A 23933-nucleotide genomic window follows, 5' to 3' on the forward strand; every position below is an offset into this window, starting at 1 on the left:
AAAGGCCCGGCATACCTTTTGTCCCTCCCCCTATATTTAAGAAATTGTTTCCTATGGTCGACCCCAGAAAGGACTTATGGCAAACAGTCCCCAAGGTCGAGGGGGCGGTTTCTACTCTAAACAAACGCACTACTATCCCTATAGAAGATAGTTGTGCTTTCAAAGATCCTATGGATAAAAAATTAGAGGGTTTGCTTAAAAAGATGTTTGTTCAGCAAGGTTACCTTCTACAACCAATTTCATGCATTGTTCCTGTCACTACAGCAGCGTGTTTCTGGTTCGATGAACTAGAAAAGTCGCTCAATAAAGATTCTTCTTATGAGGAGATTATGGACAGAATTCATGCTCTCAAATTGGCTAACTCTTTTACTTTAGACGCCACTTTGCAATTGGCTAGATTAGCGGCGAAAAATTCAGGGTTTGCTATTGTGGCGCGCAGAGCGCTTTGGCTAAAATCTTGGTCAGCGGATGCGTCTTCCAAGAACAAATTGCTTAACATACCTTTCAAGGGGAAAACGCTGTTTGGCCCTGACTTGAAAGAGATTATTTCTGATATCACTGGGGGTAAGGGCCACGCCCTTCCTCAGGATAGGTCTTTCAAGGCTAAAAATAAACCAAATTTTCGTCCCTTTCGCAGAAACGGACCAGCCCCAAGTGCTACATCCTCTAAGCAAGAGGGTAATACTTCTCAAACCAAGCCAGCCTGGAGGCCAATGCAAGGCTGGAACAAAGGTAAGCAGGCCAAGAAACCTGCCACTGCTACCAAGACAGCATGAGATGTTGGCCCCCGATCCGGGACCGGATCTGGTGGGGGGCAGACTTTCTCTCTTCGCTCAGGCTTGGGCAAGAGATGTTCTGGATCCTTGGGCGCTAGAAATAGTCTCCCAAGGTTATCTTCTGGAATTCAAGGAGCTTCCCCCAAGGGGGAGGTTCCACAGGTCTCAATTGTCTTCAGACCACATAAAAAGACAGGCATTCTTACATTGTGTAGAAGACCTGTTAAAAATGGGAGTGATTCATCCTGTTCCATTAGGAGAACAAGGGATGGGATTCTACTCCAATCTGTTCATAGTTCCCAAAAAAGAGGGAACATTCAGACCAATCTTAGATCTCAAGATCCTAAACAAGTTTCTCAAGGTTCCATCGTTCAAAATGGAAACCATTCGGACAATTCTTCCTTCCATCCAGGAAGGTCAATTCATGACCACGGTGGATTTAAAGGATGCGTATCTACATATTCCTATCCACAAGGAACATCATCGGTTCCTAAGGTTCGCCTTTCTGGACAAGCATTACCAGTTTGTGGCACTTCCATTCGGATTAGCCACTGCTCCAAGAATTTTCACAAAGGTACTAGGGTCCCTTCTAGCGGTGCTACGACCAAGGGGCATTGCAGTAGTACCTTACTTGGACGACATACTGATTCAAGCGTCGTCCCTACCACAAGCAAAGGCTCATACGGACATTGTCCTGGCCTTTCTCAGATCTCACGGGTGGAAAGTGAACGTAGAAAAAAGTTCTCTATCTCCGTCAACAAGAGTTCCCTTCTTGGGAACAATAATAGACTCCTTAGAAATGAGGATTTTTCTGACAGAGGCCAGAAAATCAAAACTTCTAAGCTCTTGTCAAGTACTTCATTCTGTTCTTCTTCCTTCCATAGCGCAGTGCATGGAAGTAATAGGTTTGATGGTCGCGGCAATGGACATAGTTCCTTTTGCGCGAATTCATCTGAGACCATTACAACTGTGCATGCTCAGTCAGTGGAATGGGGATTATACAGACTTGTCTCCGACGATACAAGTAGATCAGAGGACCAGAGATTCACTCCGTTGGTGGCTAACCCTGGACAACCTGTCACAGGGGATGAGCTTCCGCAGACCAGAGTGGGTCATTGTCACGACCGACGCCAGTCTGGTAGGCTGGGGCGCGGTCTGGGAACCCCTGAAAGCTCAGGGTCTTTGGTCTCGGGAAGAATCTCTTCTCCCGATAAACATTCTGGAACTGAGAGCGATATTCAATGCTCTCAAGGCTTGGCCTCAGCTAGCAAAGGCCAAATTCGTACGGTTTCAATCAGACAACATGACGACTGTTGCGTATATCAACCATCAGGGGGGAACAAGGAGTTCCCTGGCGATGGAAGAAGTGACCAAAATCATTCAATGGGCGGAGACTCACTCCTGCCACTTGTCTGCAATCCACATCCCAGGCGTGGAAAATTGGGAAGCGGATTTTCTGAGTCGTCAGACATTTCATCCGGGGGAGTGGGAACTCCATCCGGAAATCTTTGCCCAAATAACTCAATTGTGGGGCATTCCAGACATGGATCTGATGGCCTCTCGTCAGAACTTCAAGGTTCCTTGCTACGGGTCCAGATCCAGGGATCCCAAGGCGACTCTAGTAGATGCACTAGTAGCACCTTGGACCTTCAACCTAGCTTATGTATTCCCACCGTTTCCTCTCATTCCCAGGCTGGTAGCCAGGATCAATCAGGAGAGGGCATCGGTGATCTTGATAGCTCCTGCGTGGCCACGCAGGACTTGGTATGCAGACCTGGTGAATATGTCATCGGCTCCACCATGGAAGCTACCTTTAAGACAGGACCTTCTTGTTCAAGGTCCGTTCGAACATCCGAATCTGGTTTCACTCCAACTGACTGCTTGGAGATTGAACGCTTGATTTTATCAAAGCGAGGGTTCTCAGATTCTGTCATTGATACTCTTGTTCAGGCCAGAAAGCCTGTAACTAGAAAAATCTACCATAAAATATGGAAAAAATATATCTGTTGGTGTGAATCTAAAGGATTACCATGGAACAAGATAAAAATTCCTAAGATTCTATCCTTTCTTCAAGAAGGTTTGGAGAAAGGATTATCTGCAAGTTCTTTGAAGGGACAGATTTCTGCTTTATCTGTTTTACTTCACAAAAAGCTGGCGGCTGTGCCAGATGTTCAGGCTTTTGTTCAGGCTCTGGTTAGAATCAAGCCTGTTTACAAACCTTTGACTCCTCCTTGGAGTCTCAATTTAGTCCTTTCAGTTCTTCAGGGGGTTCCGTTTGAGCCCCTACATTCCGTTGATATCAAGTTATTATCTTGGAAAGTTTTGTTTTTGGTTGCAATTTCTTCTGCTAGAAGAGTTTCAGAGTTATCTGCTCTGCAGTGTTCTCCTCCTTATCTGGTGTTCCATGCAGATAAGGTGGTTTTGCGTACTAAACCTGGTTTTCTTCCGAAAGTTGTTTCTAACAAAAACATTAACCAGGAGATAGTTGTGCCTTCTTTGTGTCCGAATCCAGTTTCAAAGAAGGAACGTTTGTTGCACAATTTGGATGTAGTGCGTGCTCTAAAATTCTATTTAGATGCTACAAAGGATTTCAGACAAACATCTTCCTTGTTTGTTGTTTATTCTGGTAAAAGGAGAGGTCAAAAAGCAACTTCTACCTCTCTATCTTTTTGGCTTAAAAGCATCATCAGATTGGCTTATGAGACTGCCGGACGGCAGCCTCCTGAAAGAATCACAGCTCATTCCACTAGGGCCGTGGCTTCCACATGGGCCTTCAAGAACGAGGCTTCTGTTGATCAGATATGTAAGGCAGCGACTTGGTCTTCACTGCACACTTTTACCAAATTTTACAAATTTGATACTTTTGCTTCTTCTGAGGCTATTTTTGGGAGAAAGGTTTTGCAAACCGTGGTGCCTTCCATCTAGGTGACCTGATTTGCTCCCTCCCATCATCCGTGTCCTAAAGCTTTGGTATTGGTTCCCACAAGTAAGGATGACGCCGTGGACCGGACACACCTATGTTGGAGAAAACAGAATTTATGTTTACCTGATAAATTACTTTCTCCAACGGTGTGTCCGGTCCACGGCCCGCCCTGGTTTTTTTTTAATCAGGTTTGATGATTTATTTTCTTTAACTACAGTCACCACGGTATCATATGATTTATCCTATGCAAATATTCCTCCTTTACGTCGGTCGAATGACTGGGGAAGGCGGAGCCTAGGAGGGATCATGTGACCAGCTTTGCTGGGCTCTTTGCCATTTCCTGTTGGGGAAGAGAATATCCCACAAGTAAGGATGACGCTGTGGACCGGACACACCGTTGGAGAAAGTAATTTATCAGGTAAACATAAATTCTGTTTCCGCGGAGTAAGTTTCAATGTCTCTTCAACTTTATGTGTAGATGCAGCAATGTTTTTGAGGGATGTTATCTTAAATCTTGGGCTTCGGGTTTCGTGCGGGACAAGGTCTATGTGCTGGGGTAGTAGCTCCAGCAGAGAAACAACCAGAGGCTTACCGTTAATCAGTTCAGAGCAGAAAGTCTCGTTTTCAGCAGGTTTTTTAGATACAGATGCTTGCGTCTTGCATATTCCCAGCTCAGCGAGGGGGTCTGAGGGGCAGCTCTCCGCCCGATCTGCAAAATAAACATCCTGTAAACTTGTATTCTTTGAACCTCTGGGTATATCTGTGTGGCCTACATCTGCATAACATTTAACTGATATGGTCTTCACTAACTTCCCAGCTGCAGGGCTCTCCTTTTCATCCGACAAATTTCTGTTCGGCTCCCCCTGAAAAGCAGAGAGCAACGTGCGTTCCAATCTAACAAAGTGCTTGTTTTAAATACGGAACATCTCTGTTTCCCAGTTAGTCGTCATTTCCATAGCCTCACCCAATAAAGGGAAGAAATGGCGCCTCATCCACTCTCCCCTTGTGCTTCTTGTGAGTTTCTGTAAATTATTGCCACAACCCAGGCATGTGGAAAAAAAAGGCCTTTAGCCGTCTACTGGGTAGAACACAAGCTTTTACGGTGTCACTAGATGTTGATTCGGGTGCCACAAGTTAGCTAAAATTGCCATTAATAATAAGATTTAGCAGGAGCTGCTGTTTCATGCGTCCTCTCTCATGCCCTGCAGGCTCTGCCCCCTAGATTTCTAACAGAGGTCAGATAACCAAGGATTAATTACTTTTCCTTTCTCTGCAGTCTACTGTCCAGCCAACAGCAAGCTCTTGTGGTCCGGTAAATAGCTTAGTCATTTTGCAACCAGAAGGTTGGGAGTTTGGATCTAGCTGCAGTTGATTTCTCTTGTTAAGTGTATCCAGTCCACGGATAATCCATTACTTATGGGATATTCTCCTTCCCAACAGGAAGTTGCAAGAGGATTACCCACAGCAGAGCTGCTATATAGCTCCTCCCCTAACTGCCATATCCAGTCATTCTCTTGCAAGCCTCAACCAAGATGGAGGTCGTAAGAGGAGTGTGGTGTTTTATACTTAGTTTATTTCTTCAATCAAAAGTTTATTTATTTTTTTTTTAATCAAAGATTTTTATTGAGGTAATACAAGAAAAGGAAAGAACATGAGCATGATATACATTTTGCGTCACTTTGATAAAATTTTGCATACCATACAATGTTTATCGATTGGACATTGAAACCTTTTCATATAAGAGAATGAAGAAATCTTAATTCAGAAATTATATATGTATCTCACCAAAAGAACATAAAAAATATAAAGGACATTATATGCCAGTACAAAATCAAATACATATAATCAAGCATTACCTCTTTTTTCAATTTGTTTCCTATATAAACACATAAGAAAGTGATAGAATTTAAACAACCCGAAAAACTTATACTTCTTATAGAGTGATATGTTAATTATAAAATAAGTGTATTTATTATATAGAAATTTACAAATTATAGGGAGTCATAACAAGTTGCTCCTGCTAAACGCACGTAAGTGGAAGACAAAGTGTCTCATTTTCTTTGTAGACAGAAAGCTAAGAGCAACTTATAACAGAACAGTATCAATAGCGGATAAATACCGCTTATTTGTCCACCTAAAATAAGGGTGGGCAGTAGCTAAAAGTGGGGGTGGAGGACGGAGCCTTAAGTTATATTGGGTGAGCCCCTCTCCTGGGGAAAAGGGGTATGACCCGCAGGCAACCAGTACCGGCGGGAAAGGAAGGAGAGGGGCCCTGCAGTTAGTAGTAATGTAAGGAGAGGGAGAAGTGCGTGACCATCTAGTTGCAGTGTGCGTAAGTTTGTTATTTTTAAATGGTACCGGAGTGTGCTGTTTATCTCAGGCAGTATTTAGAAGAAGAATCTGCCTGCATTTTCTATGATCTTAGCAGAAGTAACTAAGATCCATGGCTGTTCTCACATATTCTGAGGAGTGAGGTAACTTCAGAGAGGGAATGGCGTGCAGGTTTTCCTGCAATAAGGTATGTGCAGTTAATATTTTTCTAGGGATGGAATTTGCTAGAAAATGCTGCTTACTCTGAGACTGACTGCATGGAGATTGAACGCTTGATTCTATCAAAGCGTGGCTTCTCCGAGTCAGTCATTGATACCTTAATACAGGCACGAAAGCCTGTTACCAGGAAAATCTATCACAAGATATGGCGTACATATCTTTACTGGTGTGAATCCAAGAATTACTCATGGAGTAAGGTTAGGATTCCTAGTATATTGTCCTTTCTCCAAGAGGGTTTGGACAAAGGATTATCAGCTAGTTCCTTAAAGGGACAGATTTCTGCTCTGTCTATTCTTTTGTACAAGCGTCTGGCAGAAGTTCCAGACGTCCAGGCATTTTGTCAGGCTTTGGTTAGAATTAAGCCTGTGTTTAAACCTGTTGCTCCCCCATGGAGCTTAAACTTGGTTCTTAAAGTTCTTCAAGGAGTTCTGTTTGAACCCCTTCATTCCATTGATATTAAGCTTTTATCTTGGAAAGTTCTGTTTTTGATGGCTATTTCCTCGGCTCGGAGAGTCTCTGAGCTATCTGCCTTACAATGTGATTCTCATCTGATTTTTCATGCAGATAAGGTAGTTCTGCGTACCAAACCTGGGTTTTTACCTAAGGTGGTTTCTAACAAGAATATCAATCAAGAGATTGTTGTTCCATCATTGTGTCCTAATCCTTCTTCAAAGAAGGAACGTCTTTTACATAATCTGGACGTAGTCCGTGCCTTGAAGTTTTACTTACAAGCTACTAAAGATTTTCGTCAAACATCTTCCCTGTTTGTCGTTTATTCTGGACAGAGGAGAGGTCAAAAAGCTTCGGCAACCTCTCTTTCCTTTTGGCTTCGGAGTATTATACGCCTAGCCTATGAGACTGCTGGACAGCAGCCCCCTGAAAGAATTACAGCTCATTCTACTAGAGCTGTGGTTTCCACCTGGGCCTTCAAAAATGAGGCCTCTGTTGAACAGATTTGCAAGGCCGCGACTTGATCTTCGCTTCACACTTTTTCAAAATTTTACAAATTTGATACTTTTGCTTCTTCGGAGGCTGTTTTTGGGAGTAAGGTTCTTCAGGCAGTGGTTCCTTCCGCTTAATCCCTGCCTTGTCCCTCCCATCATCCGTGTACTTTAGCTTTGGTATTGGTATCCCATAAGTAATGGATGATCCGTGGACTGGATACACTTAACAAGAGAAAACATAATTTATGCTTACCTGATAAATCTATTTCTCTTGTAGTGTATCCAGTCCACGGCCCGCCCTGTCATTTTAAGGCAGGTCTAAAATTTTAATTAAACTATAGTCACCACTGCACCCTATGGTTTCTCCTTTCTCTGTTTGTTTCGGTCGAATGACTGGATATGGCAGTTAGGGGAGGAGCTATATAGCAGCTCTGCTGTGGGTGATCCTCTTGCAACTTCCTGTTGGGAAGGAGAATATCCCATAAGTAATGGATGATCCGTGGACTGGATACACTACAAGAGAAATAAATTTATCAGGTAAGCATAAATTATGTTTTTTCCTTCACTTTTTAGTGACTCAATGTATGGAGGGAATTGGTCTGATGGTTATCATGGACATCATTCCCTTTGCTATTTTCCATAAAATGGAGAACATTCGTATCTGTCTCAGAGGATAGATCTAGATCAGTCGATAAGAGACTTTCTCCCGTAGTAGTTTTTCAGGAGTATCTGTCTCAGGGCGCGTGCTTCTAGAGACATTCCTGGGTGATGTGACCGCAGACTGGGTTTTGTTTAAGGCGCAGGGATTATGGACTCGGAAGTGTCTGCTCTCCTCTTTAACATCTTGGAGTTGAGAGCGATTTACAATGCTCTGATGGCTTGACCTCAGTTGTCCTTAGCTTGGTTCCACTCAGACAATATCACCTCAATGGTTTACATCAGCCACCAGGGAGGAACTCAGAGTTCCTTAGCCATGTAGGAGGTGACTTGGATTGTTCAGTGGGTGGAAGCTCACAATTGTTGTCTATCTGCCATCCACATTCCAGGAGTGGACAACTGAGAAGTGGATTTCCTGAGCAGACAGACTGTTCATCCTGGGGAGTGGGAACCCCATCCGGAGGTGTAACCCTCAAATGGGGGGTGCCAGAGTTGGATCTGATGGCGGCTTGGCAAAATGCCAAGCTTCCAAGGTACGGTTCAAAGTCAAGAGATCTACAGGCCGTTCTGATAGATGCTCTGGCGGTTCCTTGGGATTTCAGGCTTGCATACCTGTTTCCTCTGTTTGCTCTCCTTCCACAAGTCATTGCTCGTATCAAACAGGAGAGAGCATCGGTAATTCTAATAGCCCCTGCGTGGCCTCGCAGGATCTGGTATGCAGACCTAGTGGAGATGTAATTTCTTCCACCTTGGAGACTGCCTCTGAGGAAGGACCTTCTGATTCAGGGTCCCTTTTTTCATCCAAATTTTATTTCTCTGGAGCTGACTGCTTGGAGATTGAATGTTAAGTTCTGTCTAAGCGTGGTTTTTCTGAGTCGGTCATTGAAACCGTGATTCAGGCTTGCAAGCCTGTTACGAGAAAGATTTTCCATAAGATATGGCGTAAATATCTTTATTGGTGTGAATCCAAGGGCTACTCTTGGAGTAGGGTCACGATTCCTAGAATTTTGTCTTTTCTCCAGCAAGGTCTGGAGAAAGGTTTTTGTTAGTCAGTACTCTGAAGGGTCAGATTGCGGAATTATCTTTTTTGCTGCATAAGCGTCTGGCGGGCGTGCCAGGTGTGCAATCTTTTTGTCAGGCCTTGGTCAGAATCAGGCCTGTGTTTAAGTCTGTTGCTCCTCCTGGGAGCCTTAAAGGGACAGTAAACCCCCAAATTTTCTTTCATTATTTAGATAGAGAATACAATTTTTAAAAAGTTTCCAATTTACTTCTATTATCAAATTTGTTTAGTTCTCATGTTATTCTTTGTTGAAGGGATATATAGGTAGGTAGCGTGTACATGCCTGAAGCACTACATGACAGGAAATAGTTCTGCCATCTAGTGCTCCTGCTAATGTATACCATTGTTGCAAAACTGCTGCCATATAGTTTTGTGGACACGTGCACACTCATGAGTTTACATTCCAGCTTTTCAACAAAGGATAACAAGAAAACAAAGAAAATTTGATAATAGAAGTAAATTGGAAAGTTTAAAATTGTATGCTCTATCTAAATCATGAAAGAAAAAAATTGGGTTTTATGTCCCTTTAACCTTGTTTTTAAAGTTTTGCAGCAGGCTCCTTTGAGCCTTTGCATTCCATATAGATATCAGGTTGTTATCTTGGAAGGTTTTGTTTCTTATTGCTATCTCTTCTGCTTGGAGAGTCTCTGAACTTTCAGCTTTGCAGTGTGATTCACCTTTATCTTATCATGCCGATGAGGCGGTTCTTCGTTCTATGTTAGGTTTCTTCCTAAAGTGGTTTCGGACAGAAATATTAATCAGTAAATTGTTGTTCCTTCTCTTTGTCCTAGTCCTTCTTTTCATAAAGAACGTTTGTTGCACAACTTTGAGGTGGTGTGTGCTTTAAAATTTTATTTACAGGCGACTGAGTATTTTCGCCAGTCTTATGCCCTGTTTGTTTGTTTGTTTGTTTCTCTTGGAAACGTAAAGGTCAGAAAGCTTCTGCTACTTCTCTTTCTCTCTTGTTGAGAAGTATGTTTGGTTTGCTTATGAGACTGCGGGTCAGCAGCCTCCTGAAAAAATTACGGCTCATTCCTCGAGATGCTGTCTCCTCTTCTTGGGTTTCAAAAATGAAGCTTTTGTGGAGCAGATTTGCAAGGCTGCAACTTGGTTCTCTTTGCATACTCATTTCAAATTTTACAAATTTGATTCTTTTGTCTCGGAGACAAGGCATCTTTTGGGAGTGAGGTTATTCAAGCGGTGGTGCCTTCTGTTTAGGTCTGTCTGTCTTGTCCCTCCCTATCCATCTGTGTCCTCTAGCTTGGGTATTGGTTCCCAACAGTAATTGATGAAGCCGTGGACTCACCATATCTTAGGAAAGAAAAGAAAATTTATGCTTACCTTATAAATGTATTTATTTCCGGATATGGTGAGTCCACGGACCTGCCCTTTAATTCAAGAAAGTTATTTTTTGACTAAACCTTAGACACCTTTACACCTCGTGTTACTCCTTTTTCTCCATTTCCCTTCGGTCAAATGACTGGGGGTTGTGGGAAGGTAAGTGATACTTAACAGCTTTGCTGTGGTGCTCTTTGCCTCCTCTTTCTGGCCAGGAGTGATATTCCCCAACAGTAATTGATAAAGCCATGGACTAACAATACCCGGAAAGAAATAAAGTTATCAAGTAAGTATACATTTTCTTTTTGCATCCTTTACAGTCTTTTCACAAACCAAGTTTACCAAGCTTTATAGCTTAGATTCTGGTCATTGGATGATGCACATGTATTATAATTGGGGTTTTTTGACAGCTGTAAAGTATTTGGCTTTGACTTGTGCCCCCACACACTCCTGTCCAGTTAGTGCATGGGGCTGTTTCTGCTTTAGTAGCCAGTTCTAGGAAACAGTAGATGCAGACCAGCTACACCACGTTATTTAATTTCCATTAAAAGCAAATATTGTAAAACGTCAAGGATGTCTCTTCCACCCCCCCAACTCATCTTCTCCGATAGACTGCTCTGTTCAGATTCTTTGCCAGCTGTCACAATTCCCTTAAATCTTTAGACTTAATATTGTTTTTTTTTGTTTTTTTGCTTCTTTAATTTATACCTTATTTTCCTCCTCTATTACTCATTCTTATTTGCTGTCTTTTCTTTCACTAGGCTAAATGTAAAACCTGAAAAGATGGATGGGAGGAAATTTCAGCCTATGACCAAGTGGTGGCTTAATATTAGAAAATGTTTTTTTGGTTTTTTTTACACGTTTGTGTATTTTTCTGAATGTGAATTTGGGATACATTATTAACAAAAATAAAATAGATCAAAATAGGAAGTTAGGAATTACTTGTTTATGAATTTATGTTATAATAAAAATGTTGAGCCTTGGGTATAAAACAGACATTTAGCTATAGGCCAGAGTAAATGGTTGAAGGGACATTGTACTATAAAATCCCCCCTCCTTTAATCTGTTCCTAATAAAACATTTTACCTGCTGGAGTGTATTACATGTTTTACACATAAACCCTTTACCTTTATTTTTAATTTGAAACAGCTGCTTGTGCCTGTTAAAACCACTATATATACTGATAATTTCAATACTGGTGTATTGGCAATAGAGTCAACAAAAGGCAGGAATCTATTTCCTGTATATAACTCATGTAATTTGTTATAATAAGAAAATATAAATTTAATTGCTGAAGTACATTTTGTGGAATTGACATAATAGTGTTAGATAATGATATATATTCCTTCTCTGCTTTGCCAAATAATTTATTTAAATAGTATTTCTTGTTTTTTTCCCCCTGTATATTCAGGCAGTTCAGCAGACATAAAATTTGCTTCTTCCTTTGACAATACCAATGATGGTGAGAAATACCATAGCTGGTGTGCACGTAAGAGACACAAGAGTGCTCTAGAGGCAGGGTTAAAAGATCATTTGGTGTGGGGAAGCAGGAACAGACACTTAAGTGGAGATAATCTTACTGGGCTTCTTATGAATGGAACTTATCAAGATGCAAACAGCAAAGATGCAGTGACAGAACTTGGCGCAAAAGTACTTAGCATGCCTCGGCCAAGCTCCTTGGATATTAAAAAGGTATCCTCTAGAAAGCTTAGAGCAACCTCCGAGAAGGAGTGGAGTGATGATGATTCTCCACTTGGAGGAGGGGGGTTTCAAGATAAAGCAGATTCTCCAGTCATTTTTGATCTTGAAGATCTGGATAATGAAGTTGTTGAAACAAAGCCTTTGAAAACAAGTGTTCAGAAAGACAAACTCACAGAGAGAATTGATACAGCGTCTTCCTCCTCTCTGCTTTTGACCAAGCCTATTGAAAAAACAGATGTGAAGGTTGGATTGGACCCTCTTTCACTGCTAGCAGCAGAAACCGAGCAGTATGTTGAAGAGGAGGAAGTTGAAGAAGATAAAAGCCTGTTAACTCCTTCAACTCGTAGGGACCTTGCAGAAGAAATAGAAATGTATATGAATAATATGAGCAGCCCTTTGACCAGCCGTGCATCAAGCATGGACCTACAGAAGACTAATTGTGACCAGTTTAAAAGCCCCAGAGATGTCCCCTTCTGCAGACGCTTGAGCCTCCCTCCAACTTCTCCCCAGGTTCCCAGACTAACCAAATCAAAGACTTATTATACAAAACGGGAGGAGAGGCATCGAACCAGGCTATGGTCATCTCCTTCATTCTCGACAAGCAGCTCTCAAAATGAACAACTTAATGAATCTGCACTTGCCCTCATGTCCCCAACATCTTTCAACACTCTGCTCACTCCCACATTTGATGTCCTGAAGAGCAGCATGTTTTCTGCTGGCAAAGGGGTTGCTGAGAAGGCCAGCAAGTGGTACTCAAAATTTACCAACACTGGATCTTTAAAGGTAAGCACTGAATTTTTGAGTATATGGTCTGTGAATTTGATCATCTGTGAATATAAACTGTTTTGCTCTGCTATTATAGCTGTAATCCTCAAATATTATTTCAATATAAATTAAACATTGAATGGAGCTATGAAATAACAAGCATAGCAAGCAATGTAAACTTCTATGATGAATAAAGAAGTGGGGTTTGTTTTTAACAATATTCTACAATATGGACTAAAAGAGATGAAACCATTTTTTTTCTTTCATGATTCAGATAGAGTATACAATTTAAAGCAACTTTCTAATTTACTCCTATTATAAATGTTCCTTTGTTCTATCAGCACCTGGGTAGTACTTGCTGATTGGTGGCCAAATGGGTTTCATATCCCTTTTTAGGTTTGACATATTCTTTGTAACTTGTATTTTCAAATGTGTAACATTTTTAAAATATAAAATGTGTGTGTGTATATATATATATATGTACAACCCAAACAAAATGGACCACACGCTCAGACTGGACAGGGTACACATCCCGAGTCACTGTGAACTTCATAGCCCTGAATACTTACAGACAGTTGCACAGCTCCCACCAACCCAGGCAGTTAACCCCTGAGCAGCCTGGGTGAAAGGCCCAAAGGGAAACTTACAATAATCATTAACACAAAACACATAAAACTTGGCACTCACTAGCAAGCACACAGTAATAGTTAAAAGCAATAATGGGAGAGTCAGTTGCATTTGGTGCCTAAGGAATAAGCCCAGGACCACATCAAGGTCTCTCCCCTCCTGGGTCCCGGAGCTACACAATGCATACTTTCAAACAACATGAGAACCAACTCCAGGCCTTTGTAATTTCCCTTAAAGGACAAGTAAATACAGTAGATTAGCACAAACAACAAATGCATGATAAAAAGACAATGCAATAGCACTTAGTCTGAACTTCAAATGAGAAGTAGATATATTTTTTTCTGACAAATTTCGCTTATGTCTATTTCCACTCCCCCTGTCTCATGTGACAGCCATCAGCCAATCACAAATGCAGATACATATATTCTGTGAATTCTTGCACATGCTCAGTAGTAATTTAGAAAAGAGAAAGAAAAAGAGGTATCATATGGCACACTGGAATTCAGAGCCTAAATTAGCAAATTGAGGTAGGCTAACACAAAGAAGAGTAATAATTAAAATATAACTTTTATTAATTTATTTCTCCCTTCTATTGCGAATACCACTGAGGATACATGATCGTATGAACAAAGGAACTTAATGGATTGTGCTTTGTTATCAAATCTCTGTTTGAGCATTTCAATAATATACTTTCATTCTTGAGTTGACATTGTATGATAACGCGATCACAATACAAGTTTCCAATATGCGTAATGATGTGTTTACATCGTTTGCGATCGCTATATGATTGGCCAGTAATAAACACACACCCTCCCTCTCCTATCCATTGTGAAACTATTGAGGACACACATGACCCTACAGCGTCACTGATGCTCTGTGATTGGTAACGCTGGTCATGTGACCGGGACACACCTCCTTCCAGATTGGTTGGTCTTCGCATAAATAAGGCAGCACGAAGTACGATCGGCGCCTTTGACAAAGCAGTTGGCGAAACGCGCGTCAGGCGTTCGCACTGCTTCTCTTGAGAAATAATTTTGTTAAAAAAGAATTACTTATGGGTATCTAATATGTTGTTGGCTTAAACGGTTTTTTCTTAAACTTGTGGGCTCACATTATATCTGGGATATTTGTATACGTTTAAGTGGGGTTCAAATAAATAGCGGAATCTGGTGTGTTACACACTGTTATACAATATCAGTGCAACCAAGTATAATAGTGTAAAACTATGGCTGAATGAGTAGCGAATATATTGAGCTATACACTATTACATAATAGCGTTAAATTGGTGGCTAAGAAAAACGGTTAACTTGTGTAACACTCTGGTAGATATTTCCAGTGATATATATAACAATAGTATAAAAACCGCAATCAAGTTAATAATGGTTACATTGAATGGCAAAATAAGTAGCGAATATATCGAGCAATACCCTGCTATATATCCTCTATACTGTTAAATTGGTGGCCAAAAGAATAAACGGTTAATTTGTTAACACCCTATTAAACATTACTGGTGCTATATATGACAATAGTATTAAAATTGTGATTAATTTAATAGCGGTTATATTGAGCAACACACTGCTATATAATCACAATGTTATACCTGTGTTCATGTGGATCTCATACATTTGGGTAATTTAACCTCCTTTACACATGGTAATTCTCTAATCCACCAATAGATTTTTTGCTCATATGACTACCTAATTATAGTTGTCTGCCAAAGATAATATTTCTTCTTTTTCTCAGGAGAAGCAATTTTTAATTAGTTTAAATTAGTATGTTCCCTTTTTTGGGATATTACTTTTTTAATTTAATTTACCTAAGCTATGACAGTCTATGTCATCCTAGGGATCATCTGTAGCTCACTTGTATAAGGTATATACTAATACAATCAGTGGTAAGTGTTATAATTGAACCTCTCTAATAGTAAACGTAGCACATGTTATGTGATACATTATGTGTCTACGTAAATCATTTAAACTTCTCATATGATGATACAGAAACAGCACTTATCCTAACGTATGATTGTTTACCAAACATCTACCTACTACAGTGATACCCTATTTTAAAATACCATACATTCTTTTTATTTTTAAGAAATAAATTAATAAAAGTTATATTTTAATTATTACTCTTCTTTGTGTTAGCCTACCTCAATTTGCTAATTTAGGCTCTCAATTCCAGTGTGCCATATGATACCTCTTTTTCTTTCTCTTTTCTAAATTACAAATCATACCGGTATCCAGGCACTGCCCTCCAGAGATACACAGGTTTACCCTGCAGGGATTTTTTGAGAGTCCTTTTTTGTTCCCACTACCAATTTTCCCCCTCATAAGGGGAAAACTCTTTTCTAAACATGCTCAGTAGTAGCCCTGATTACTTACAGACAGCTGAATTAAATGCTGTGTGATGGCTATCTTAAGCCAGGGATATTATTACATGATGGACATATAATTACAATAATACTTTGTGGAATGTTCTGTATACTGGGTTGCTGATAAATGACGGGAGATATTAAATTCCAGAGGTCTTTACTGCAGATGTGTCCTTAGTCAGCTGTTAAGAGATATTTCTTGCTGGATTAATGACCCTACTAACAAACTCTTTTTGGCACCTGACAATTTCAGTTGCATTTTTTATCTTCAATCAAAAAAAAAGGGAAATCACTCTCTGTAAGAAACAGATGGGTTGGAGGTTATATTTGTTTAATTGTTATTGTTTGTTTGTTTCTTTTTAAAGACACGAGGAGTCCACGGATCATCTTCATTACTTATGGGATATTCACCTCCTGGTCAGCAGGAGGAGGCAAAGAGCACCACAGCAGAGCTGTTAAATAGCTCCTCCCTTCCCTCCCAGTCCATTCATTCTCTTTGCCTACGTTAGTGCTAGGAAGAGGTAAAGTTAGGTGTTAGAAAAGATTCTTCTATCAAGAGTTTATTATTTTTAAAGTAGTATAAGATTGTGCTGCTTTGTTCTAGGGTGTAGCCGTAGTCCATATCAGTCTCTTCAGTAGAGCTTTTGGTGGCTTTAAAGCAATGGGAACTTGTGGGACATAATTCTCACTGCGCCTCCCATACATTTATGCTGCCCTTATCCTGATGGCCTAAGCAATCTTACTCAGGCTTTATCATTTTCCACAGGGCTATGGGAGGGAGAGGAACTCTTAAACCTGCTGGACTGTCCTGCTGTCAGACAGCATTAAAGGGACAGTCTAGGCCAAAATAAACTTTCATGATTCAGATAGAGCATGTCATTTTAAATAATTTTCCAATTTACTTTTATCACCAATTTTGCTTTGTTCTCTTGGTATTCTTAGTTGAAAGCTTAACCTAGGAGGTTCATATGCTAATTTCTTAGACCTTGAAGGCCACCTCTTTTCAGAATGCATTTTAACAGTTTTTCACCACTAGAGGGTGTTAGTTCACGTATTTCATATAGATAACACTGTGCTCGTGCACGTGAAGTTATCTGGGATCAGGCATTGATTGGCTAGACTGCAAGTCTGTCAAAAGAACTTAAATAAAGGGGCAGTTTGCAGAGGCTTAGATACATGATAATCACAGAGGTTAAAAGTATATTATTATAACTGTGTTGGTTATGCAAAACTGGGGAATGGGTAATAAAGGGATTATCTATCTTTTAAAACAATAAAAATTCTGGTGTAGACTGTCCCTCTAAGGTAAGTGCTGACTTTTTATTCTGGGAGGATAACAAAGACTCAGAGGAAAGTGGGCACTTTATTAAGACACATTTAACACATAAGGTTTAGAAATATGGGGCTCTTTATTTTGGGACATCATGCTCTCCGTGTATGGAGGGTTGTTTTCTTGACAGCTTAAGTACAGGCACTGGGGCTGGGAATTAAGCTTATTTTTCTTGTAAGGTGTATCCAGTCCATGGGTTCATCCATTACTTGTGGGATATTCTCCTTCCCAACAGGAAGTTGCAAAGAGGACACCCACAGCAGAGCTGTCTATATAGCTCCTCCCCTAACCCCCACCCCCAGTCATTCTCTTTGCAAGCTCTCAACAAGTGGAAGTATAAAGAGATATGTGGTGATTTAGTGTAGTTTTTCATCTTCAATCAAGAGTTATTTTAAACGGTACCGGCGTTGTACTGTTTGCTCTCAGGCAGAAATTAGAAGAAGAATTCTGCCTGGAGGATGATGATCTTAGCAGATTGTAACTAAGGTCCATTGCTGTTCTCACACATAACTGAAGAGTATGGGAAAACATCAGCTGGGGGAACGGCCTGCAGTTTGCCTGCTTTGAGGTATGTTCAGTATAATTGTTTCTAGAGAGATGATAAGTTCTAGAAAATGCTGACAGAGCCTTTTTGGAAATGTGGTAAGCTAGATGCAGTGATTTAATAACGACTGGGATCAGCTTGCAAGGTTGGGTAATACTCATGTTATTTGTTATCTGGTGATTAGGGGTTAAAATCGTTTGCCTTTTACATATGCAGATCTTTTTTTTGAGAGTGTTTAAACTTGTTTTTGGGGTTGATTTTCCACATGGCTTTTTTCACAAACTCCTAGGAGTGTTTCTTTAAGGCCCCTCTGACATTGAGTGTGGTGGGAGGGGCCTATTTTCGCGCCGCAGTTGCTTTCATTCCAAGACATCAAGCTGGATTCCTGCTGTGTCTGAGGACCACTAAAGAGGGTTTCTTCAATTTTAAGGGCAGGTAGGCACCACAGCAGAGCTGTGGTGAGGTGTTTAGCGGTTTTATACCGGTGGTAGACGTTTTTTCAATCCGGTTTGGGGGCCAAAGGGTTAATTGTCCATTTGCAAGTGGGTGCAATATTACCTTGGTTTCCTATACACACTGTAAAATTTTCGAATCGTTTACTACTTTTTTCACTGTTTTGCAGTTTAAGTGCTACTTTTTTTCTCTTAAAGATACAGTACCGGTTTGAGGAAATTGCTGTTTTTTGCTTTCATAAAATGTTTTCCAAGCTTGCTTGTGTCTTTGCTAGTCTGTTAAACATGTCTGACGTAGAAGAATCTACCTGTTCAATATGTTTAGATGCCATTGTGGAACCCCCTCTTAGAATGTGTACCACTTGTACTGAACTATCTATAAGTTACAAAGACCATATTGTGGTTTAAAAAATATATCACCAGAGGATCCTCAGACTGTAAGAAGGGAGATTATGCCGTCTAGCTCTCCCCATGGGTCAGAACCTGTTATACCCGCACAAATGACGCCAGATGCGTCTAACGCGTCTAATTCTTTTACCTTACGAGACATGGCGGCAGTTATGAGTTCTACTCTCATAGAGGTGTTGTCTAAACTGCCAGGGTTACAAGGAAAGCGAGACAGCTCTGGGGCTAGAACAAATACAGAGCTTTCTGACGCTTTAGTAGATATGTCCGTTATGCCCTCACAATGTTCCGAAGTTGGCGCAAGGGATTTGATATCTGAGGGTGATCTTTCAGATTCAGGGAAGTTATTACTTCAGCCCGACTCTGACATGTCAACATTTAAATTTAAGTTTGGACACCTCCGTTTATTGCTTAGGGAGGTCTTAACGACTCTGGATGTTTGTGACCCCATTGTGGTACCAGAGAAATTGTGTAAAATGGACAAATACTTTGCAGTGCCTGTTTACACTGATGTTTTCCCAGTCCCTAAAAGGTTTTCGGAAATTATAACTAAGGAATGGGATAGACCAGGTATTCCGTTTTCTCCCCCTACTGTGTTTAAAAAGATGTTCCCCATAGCTGATTCCATGCAGGACTCGTGGCAAACAGTCCCCAAGGTGGAGGGAGCTATTTCTACTTTAGCTAAGTGTACAACTATTCCGATTGAGGACAGTTGTGCTTTCAAAGATCCTATGGATAAAAAATTGGAGGGTCTCCTAAAGAAGATTTTCTTACGTTAAGGTTTTCTTCTCCAGCCTCTCGCATGCATTGCTCCAGTTACGGCTGCAGCTGCCTTTTGGTTCGAGTCTCTAGAAGAGGCTCTACAAGTGGAGACTCCGTGGGATGAGATTTTAGACAGGATTAAAGCTCTTAAACTTGCTAATTCCTTTATTTCAGATGCCGTGTTTCAGTTAACCAAACTTGCGGCAAAAAATTCAGGTTTTGCCATCATGGCGCGTAGGGTGCTATGACTTAAGTCCTGGTCAGCAGATGTTTCTTCAAAGTCTAAGCTTCTTAATATCCCCTTCAAAGGAAAGACCCTATTCGGGCCTGGTCTGAAGGAGATAATTTCTGATATTACTGGGGGGAAAGGTCACGCCCTTCCCCAGGATAAGTCTAATAAGTTAAGGACCAGACAGACTAATTTTCGCTCCTTTCGAAACTTCAGGAGTAGCGCGGCTTCCGCTTCCCTTAGTACAAAACAAGAGGGAGATTTCGCCCAGTCCAAGCCAGTCTGGAGACCTAACCAGGCTTGGAACAAGGGGAAACAGGCTAAAAAGCCAGCTACTGTCTCTAAAACAGCATGAAGGCGTAGCCCCCGATCCGGGATCGGATCTAGTAGGGGGCAGACTTTCTCTCTTCGCCCAGGCTTGGGTAAGAGACGTTCAGGATCCCTGGGCAGTGGAAATTGTTTCCCAGGGATATCTTCTCGAATTCAAAGGTTCCTCACCAAAGGGGAGATTCCGTCTCTCTCAATTATCTGCAAACCAGGTAAAGAGAGAGGCGTGCTTACATTGCGTCCAAGACGTACTGGTTATGGGAGTAATCCACCCACTTCCAAGGGAGGAACAGGGGCAGGGTTTCTATTCAAATCTATTTATAGTTCCCAAAAAAGAGGGAACTTTCAGACCAATCTTGGATCTCAAGATCCTAAACAAATTCCTCAGGGTCCCATCCTTCAAGATGGAGACAATTCGAACCATTCTTCCTATGATCCAGGAGAGTCAATATATGACTACTGTGGACTTAAAGGATGCTTATATGCACATTCCGATTCACAGGAATCATCATCAGTTCCTCAGGTTCGCCTTCCTAGACAGGCATTAACAGTTTGTGTCTCTTCCCTTCGGGTTAGCCACAGCGCAAAGAATCTTTACAAAGGTTCTAGGGTCCCTACTGGCAGTCCTATGGCCGCGGGGCATAGCAGTGGCTCCTTACCTAGATGACATCTTGATCCAGGCGTCGACTCTTCAAATCGCCAAGTCCCATACGGCCATTTTTCTGGCCTTTCTGAGGTCTCACGGGTGGAAGGTGAACGTAGAAAAGAGTTCTCTCTCTCCTCTCACAAGAGTTTCCTTCCTAGGAACTCTGATAGATTTGGTAGAAATTAAAAAATTTTTGACAGAGGTCAGGATATCAAAGCTGCTAACTTCCTGCCGGACTCTTCATTCCATTTCTCGGCCGTCAGTGGCTCAGTGTATGGAAGTAATCTGCCTCATGGTAGCGGCAATGGACATAGTTCTGTTTGCCCGTCTACATCTCAGACCTCTGCAACTTTGCATGCTCAATCAGTGGAATGGGGACTACACAGATTTGTCTCCTCTGCTAAATCTGGATCAAGAGACCAGGGATTCTCTTCTCTGGTGGTTATCTCGGGTCCATCTATCCAGGGGTATGAGTTTCCGCAGGCCAGAGTGGACTATAGTGAAAACAGATGCCAGCCTTCTGGGCTGGGGCACGGTCTGGAACTCCCTGAAAGCTCAGGGTTCGTGGACTCAGGAGGAAGCCCTCCTCCCGATAAACATTCTGGAATTAAGAGTGATATTCAATGCTCTTCAGGCATGGCCTCAACTGGCTGCGGTCAGGTTCATCAGATTTCAGTCAGACAACATTACGACTGTAGCCTATATCAACCATCAGGGGGGAACAAGGAGTCCCCTGGCAATGATGGAGGTTTCCAAGATAATTCTATGGGCAGAGGCTCACTCTTGCAATCTCTCCGCTATCCATATCCCAGGAGTAGAGAACTGGGAGGCGGATTTCCTAAGTCGGCAGACTTTTCACCCGGGGGAATGGGAGCTTCACCCGGAGGTATTTGCCCAACTGATTCATCTATGGTACAGACCGGAGCTGGATCTGATGGTGTCCCGTCAGAATGCCAAGCTTCCTTGTTACGGGTCCAGGTCAAGGGATCCTCGGGCAACACTAGTAGATGCCCTAGCAGCGCCCTGGTCTTTAAGCCTGGCTTATGTGTTTCCACTGTTTCCTCTTCTCCCGCGTCTGATTGCCAGAATCAAGCAGGAGAAAGCTTCAGTGATTTTAATTGCTCCTGTGTGGCCTCGCAGGACTTGGTATGCAGATCTGGTGGACATGTTAACCTGCCCACCATGGCCTCTGCCATTGAGGCAGGACCTTCTAATCCAGGGTCCATTCAAACTCTCAAATCTAACTTCTCTACGCCTGACTGCGTGGAGATTGAACGCTTGATTTTATCAAAGCGTGGTTTTTCTGAGTCTGTTATTAATACCTTGATCCAGGCTAGGAAGCCTGTCACCAGGAAGATCTATCACAAGATATGGTGTAAATATCTTAATTGGTGTGATTCCAAGGGTTTCTCATGGAGTAGGGTCAAGATCCCTAGGATTCTATCTTTTCTCCAAGAAGGATTGGAAAAAGGATTGTCAGCAGTAGCAACAAAAACTCCACATTTACAGAAGATATTTGCTTTGTAACAAAATATAGCAATCAATTCTATACCATCACAAAGATCATCAAGAAATATTTACCAGTTCTCAATAGTGATATCACTTTGAGAAATAAATTACAAAAACATATAAGATTTGTAGCCAAAAAAGCACCAACTATACGTGATAAGATCACACATAAATTTCATAAAAAACCTTTACCAACCACCAGTTGGCTAACCCCCACCAAAGGTAATTACAGATGTGGCCATGTACCATGTAAAAGTTGCAAATATACTGAAAAATGTTTTACGTTTAGCTCTTCAGAAACACATAAATCATATCCAATAACCGATAGAATGGACTGTACGTCCACTCACATAATATATTTAATTACATGCACACATTGCCAACAACAATACATAGGCATCACGACACGTCCATTGAAGGACCGTATAAGAGAACATCTCTTATCAATAGAAGAGGAATTCCCTAGGACACCTGTGGCGAAACACTTTCATACACATGATAATAAACTTAGCCATTTTTCATTCAAAGCCATAGAACACATAACAAATAATCCATTAGGGGGTGACAGAAATAAGATGTTATCCAAAAGAGAAGTATATTGGATATTCATGTTGCAAACTAGAGCACCACAAGGTATGAACAAAAGATATGATGTTAATCTATATATAGAGTAAGTAATGTATGTTTCACTTCTATATCATAAATAACTTCCATATACTGCTTCATTAAACAAATACAACTAACAATAACACATTTCATATACACAACATCATATCTTAGGTTCACCAATTACATAGATAAAATTACTTTGAATCCAGTAATAATCAAATCAACAATACATAGGGTTCAGTCTATTAGTCTCTAACTCTCTCCTCTCTGTTCCCACCAAAGGTTTGCTAAAATTGTCTATGCTTTATTTATTTAAGCATAACCTATCCCTCACTAATTAAAAAAGGAATTAAAAAATGAGTTAAAAAATAATCTTTCCAACAATACTTCATAAGAAAATGTTTTTAACATAACTTATCCATTAGCCATATCCATCTAATTTTAGCATAGTTAAAACTATCAAGTTATGAACCAACTATTTAATGTAACCCAATATTTCCTCCTTAGGGTTAGATTTACAAGTACATTTGTAATCAAGACTACTATTCAGTCTTTCTTATAGTTTCATAACAAACAATGTGAAATATATTATACACAATATCACATTAGCTAGGGGTTCCATATAGAAACCATAGCCAATAGAGTGCTATTTTTAGATATTTTCTCAATGTCCCAGAAATGTTATTAATCATTTTAACGAATAATCATGTCTTGCATATTGCTGCTTCTTTATAGTAAGTTACATAATAGTTGCTATATAACTATGGCTTTATAGAGAGTTACATAATGTCTTCTCTCGGCTAGTGACCATTTTTGTCCACTCTAACACAAGCAGATAAAGTCTACCATACTTACATGTAACTATGCTATTCCTAAAATAAAAAAAGAAACACAGTGCTGAGATTTTAAAGAGAGACATACAACCCCTTTTTTCTGCAAGTGACAGTTTTGGTTCACTTTGACAAAAGCAGACAAAGCTTATTGTGTTTTTATACAACTGCCCATTTCATATATAATTATAAAAAACGGGAAAAATAACTATCTATAAACACACATACTTTTATCTGCAGCTCTCTTTTAAAAGCACCAAGCTATTACCTTTCCTAATTTTTAAGGCATAAGTAGAAGCATTGCAACAACTTCAAAGTCAATTATTGGAAAATTGTTTGCTAACAAGTACCTAGTATTTATATATTTGCTTAACATACCATCTGTTCAAGAGGGTACTCTGCTGCTCAGGACCACTAAGCCAGGTGTGCACAATATCAATAGAAAACCAATCTGTGAAAATTCACATCTACTAAAGGGTTAACAAAACACCACCCATGATTGGTCACTCACACCTTTATAAGGATCCTGACCAGCAGAGACCATTATCTCTGATGAAGCGCATGTGCCCATGCGCGAA

At 40.8% G+C, this 23933-nt stretch overlaps 1 protein-coding gene across 2 annotated transcripts in view; it reads left to right on the top strand.

Moving 5' to 3' along the window:
• The window catches only part of DENND4A (DENN domain containing 4A), an 858339-nt gene that overhangs the window by 574795 nt on the left and 259611 nt on the right, over positions 1 to 23933 (top strand). For both annotated transcript variants that reach the window (XM_053718534.1, XM_053718535.1), the window contains exon 22: positions 11660 to 12732. In XM_053718534.1, the coding sequence (XP_053574509.1) occupies positions 11660 to 12732 (1073 nt within the window). The remainder of the gene's footprint in view (positions 1 to 11659; positions 12733 to 23933) is intronic.

Source organism: Bombina bombina, chromosome 6, assembly GCF_027579735.1.
Source record: "Bombina bombina isolate aBomBom1 chromosome 6, aBomBom1.pri, whole genome shotgun sequence".
Classification (NCBI taxonomy): Eukaryota; Metazoa; Chordata; class Amphibia; order Anura; family Bombinatoridae; genus Bombina; species Bombina bombina.